General features: G+C 34.2%; 1 protein-coding gene across 2 annotated transcripts in view; it reads right to left on the bottom strand.

The window, feature by feature from the left end:
- The window catches only part of LOC107701405 (mitofusin-1-like), a 39,486-nt gene extending 35,069 nt beyond the window's left edge, over nucleotides 1-4,417 (bottom strand). Inside the window, exons 1-7 of one of the 2 annotated variants that reach the window (XM_016503440.1) lie at nucleotides 4,340-4,417; nucleotides 3,589-3,623; nucleotides 2,951-3,073; nucleotides 2,660-2,795; nucleotides 2,414-2,576; nucleotides 1,244-1,368; nucleotides 575-683 (exon numbers count right to left, since the gene is read on the bottom strand). In XM_016503440.1, coding sequence (XP_016358926.1) covers nucleotides 575-683; nucleotides 1,244-1,368; nucleotides 2,414-2,576; nucleotides 2,660-2,795; nucleotides 2,951-3,065 — 648 coding nt within the window. In that variant the 5' untranslated portion in view covers nucleotides 3,066-3,073; nucleotides 3,589-3,623; nucleotides 4,340-4,417. The remainder of the gene's footprint in view (nucleotides 1-574; nucleotides 684-1,243; nucleotides 1,369-2,413; nucleotides 2,577-2,659; nucleotides 2,796-2,950; nucleotides 3,074-3,588; nucleotides 3,624-4,339) is intronic. The other variant, XM_016503511.1, reaches the window with a different exon arrangement.

The raw sequence follows: 4,417 nt of genomic DNA, 5'->3' as shown, positions 1-4,417 counted from the left end.
GTACTTACAGTCTGTGAGTCAGAACAGCCGGCATTGTAGTCTACTCTCCCAGGATCAGGAAACAGTCCTCCATAAAATGTGCTGCACACATCTGAATATTTGGGTTGAACTGTTCTGGAACAGTGTTGTAAATACAACTTAACCACTGATTTCTAGTCGTGTCCTCTTTTGGAAGACCAAACAAAGTAGTTTCGCTTTCGCAACGAAACACGCAGTGTCTTCACGACATGGCGGCGGTGGCAGCAACAATAAAGTTACGCCTTCTTTCTTTGTGTGAACATTTGGGCGGTGTTATGCAAATCTTCCCACATAGTGACGTAGACATGTGGGGGCGTGTTAGAACGAGCCGTTTTAGGTAGGTGTGGCTGACTCTTAACTTTTATAAAGAATGTCTCTTTGGGTTTGAGACTTTAATCTTTGCAACTTTATGGATCTTATCTATTTACAAACAGCTTGTAACGCTCCAAAGAGAAAGGAAAACTTGAAATCGCATCATATGACCCCTTTAATGTTTGACTGCTCATAACGCAGCGTTCATTTCTCACGCTTTATGCACTGCATGCTAATGACTCACCGTGTTCATGAGAGTGGACTCAGAGTTCGCCACCAACACAAACACATCCGCGTCCAGACAGAATTTATCGATCCAGCTGTCCAGCTGTGTGGTGACGTCAGTTCCAGGGCTGAAAGAAAACATCAGAAAAATACACACTATAATTCAAAGGTTTAGAGTCATTCATACTTTTATTCAGCGCGGATGCATTTAATGGATCAAAGGTGACAGCAAAGACTATTATAATGTTTCAAAAGCTTTGTCAAATAAATGCGAAATCACGATTTCCATAAAAATATGAAGCAACGTTGATAATAATAAATAGGGATGTGTCTTGAGCAGCAAATCAGCATATTAGAATGATTTCTGAAGATCATGTGACACTGAAGACTGGAGTAATGATGTTGAAAATACAGCTTTGCATCACAGAAATAAATTACAGTTTAACAGAGATTCACATAGAAAACAGCTATTTTAAATTATAATAATATTTCACATTTTTACTGTATTTTTGATAAAATAAATGCAGCCTTGATGAGCAGAAGAGACTTAAAACATTAAAAAATGGACGGAAACTTTTCAACTTTTATGTTCAGGATGTGCCGGCTTGATAACACTAGGATTGTAATTATCTTCAGATCAATTTATGTTAAACATACAAACTCGACTTTTCTTGGGATTGAAGTGTACCTGTCCACCAGAACCAGGTCGTCTCTCAGCAGAGCACACTTTGTTTTGGGCCAGAACACTTTGACCAGACAGCCGGCATCCAGACTCTCATCCATATGTAGTGCGTGAGCCAACTGATTCACTGTCTGCAGAGAAAAAGTGTGTTTGACCTTCATCACATGCACTTTAAGAACCAGTTCTATGACGAAAGACGCTAGTGCAAAATGTGATCCATTGAAATCCATTTAAATTTTTCATAAATTCTGCATTTTCTTTTTGCATTTTTCTGGATTCCGTTTTAATGGCTTAATTAAATTTTAACCACCAGAAATTATACCTTATGAATTGATTTCATAAAATTTGAAGAGTTTCTGTGTTTTAATAAATTGTGTTATTTATTATTATTATCCTATTATTATTTGTATTATTATTATTATATGTTATTATTATTATTTCTTCAAGGTAAACCAAACTTTTATTTTGACAGGCTGTCATGAAGAGTTTCTGTGTTTTAATAAATTGTATTATTTATTACTATTATTATACATTTTATTACTATTATTATTATTATCATCTTTCTACTGTGCAACAATAATATATTTCTGTCATTATTTCTTCAAGTTAAACCAAACCTTTATTTTGACAGGTTGTCATGAAGAGTTTCTGTGATTTAATAAATTGTATTATTTATTACTATTACTATTATCATTAATATTGTTACTATTATTATTATTATCTTTCTACTGTGCAACAATAATATATTTCTGTCATTATTTCTTCAAGTTAAACCAAACCTTTATTTTGACAGGTTGTCATGAAGAATTTCTGTGTTTTAATAAATTGTGTTATTTATTATTAGATTATTATTATTATTATATGTTATTATTATTATTATTATTTTTTCAAGGTAAACCAAACCCTTTTTTCGGTGATTTGCAGTGAAGATCTTCGACTTTCTGTGTGTATCATAACATATCATGTTTTTGCTTTAATATTCACAGACATGAGTTCATATTGCAATTTGACTAATTGTACAGCTCTACTTTTCATGTATTCTTCCAAATTTTGCAAAATTCTGTCACATTCCGCATTACACATTAAATTCCATTTTACTGGATTTGTGTTTTCTGGAAATCACAGGGCCCTAACGGAGTAACTTCTGAGATAAAATCATGCTTCTGGCCGCCGCACCTTGATGCTTTTCTCCTCCTCGGATCCTTCGGTCTTCAGAAAGGCCTTGTCTTCATCCGTGCCCTCCACGCTCAGGAAGCAGTTAGTGGTGTGGCCGATGCCGCTGGGTAGCACGCGGTCACGCAGCATGGCGTTGATAACCGTGCTCTTGCCATTGCTTGTTCTGTAACAAACAGAGGACGTTTAGAACATTTATTGAAGTGAAACGCTTCTTTGATGCAACTTGCGATCTAACACAAAACCCACCTGCCGAAAAAAGCCACCTTCATGTGTCTGCGAGCTAACACCTCTTTAATGGTGGACAGTTTGCTCGTGTACGCCTCGATCTGATCCAGCTGGCTCCTGTTTGCAATATTCTCCAGCGACTCATTATTACAGGTTTCTGTTGAGACACAAGTAAACAAAACACATGCAAATATCAACACTACTGTAGTTAACCAAACAAACATTACTAACCAATCTGCACATTTCTAATGGAGGACCTGTGGGATGTTTTTACACTGAAATTCACAGAAATCAACTTAAAATTCAGTTTACCTTTTACAAACTCCGAGCCCTCCTGAACGTAAACTAAAAGCTGCTCAAAAACCTCTCCAATCTTCTTTTTGGCCAGAACAAAACGCTTTAACGGAGAAGGATCCAACTGCTCCATTTCCACACCTGTACGGAGAATATTTCAGAAACATCGATGAGAATCCGATGAGATCAGGAACAGGGTTTTTAGCGTTAAATTCAACTAAAACCATACAACATAAAGCATAAAAACAAATTCATAACTTTAAATAAAATAAACATTATCTGGAGAAAAAAAATGCAAAAATATATTTTATTTCAACTAGTGGCCAAGTCAACATTTCTAATTACGGTTTAGGTCAAGCTGATATACTTTTAAAATAAATAAATAAATAGAATTAAAAAAAAGTAAAAAAAAGTAAAAAATATAACTATATAAATATATACATAAGCACAAAAAATTATAAATAATATTTAGCAAATTGTATACAAAATACAATTAAACTAAAACTTACAAAATTACAAAAGTATACAATTATAACAACTAATCCAAAATATCAATACAAACAATAATAGTGCATTAATGATACAAAAATTCAAGGAGACAAGTTCAGGAGACATTATTATGGATTATCATTATTTTATTTATGAAATGAACTCACTCGTATCGTCAAGACCTTCACATCAGAGCTGAAAACTGGAAATAACAACAAATAAAAATGAAGATTTCATTATTTTTAATGTCGAGGTTAACAAATCTGGAGCCTCCTCTCATTAACAAAAAAGTATCATAGCATTACTAGTTTTTTTTGGGACATGTGCAGTTATACTACCAGTGTATTCTTTAAAGTACCACGTAAATACCATGGTATATAAATATGGTAAACATTCAGTACCGTGTTTTTTCCATGACGTCACACAGTAAATGTTACAAAATCATACAAGAATACAAAAGTCAAAGTAACTCATGATGATTACTCATGCTAAAAAAACGTATCAACAACAACATCTGGTGACTTCCTGAGTAACAATTAAACCTAAACACGATGTTTACATAAGCTTATCAATGCACTAGTGTAAAGTATGGAGTACGAAACCTGCAAAAACAATAAATAAATAAATACGCAAATAAATAAGAAATACATTTGAGAAACTCTACCCTCTTGAAACGAATACTTACTTAAGTTAACATGAATTTGCTCTCTGGTATTTCTAAAACTACAGCTGTAAGTTAATAATCGAGCAGCAGCTGAACTGTCAGATGTTTGTAAAGGTGACATGAGCGTTTAGCTTTAGCGCAGGAGACACATGATATCTAATCATTAATATCTGATTTCGCTTTCGTTTTCTACATATCGATATCATCGCATAATCACTCTAGATGCTGTAAAACACATGAATCACAGATCTTACCCGATCACAGGACTGTTAAATCCTCTCCTGTCATGACAAACAGATGCTAGACTCACTGCCGACACCGAACCGCTAAGA

Source organism: Sinocyclocheilus anshuiensis, unplaced genomic scaffold, assembly GCF_001515605.1.
Source record: "Sinocyclocheilus anshuiensis isolate Anshui unplaced genomic scaffold, SAMN03320099.WGS_v1.1 scaffold21, whole genome shotgun sequence".
Lineage (NCBI taxonomy): Eukaryota > Metazoa > Chordata > Actinopteri > Cypriniformes > Cyprinidae > Sinocyclocheilus > Sinocyclocheilus anshuiensis.
The sequence above is the reverse complement of the archived record's forward strand: the minus strand, read 5'-3'. Positions and strand labels throughout refer to the sequence as shown.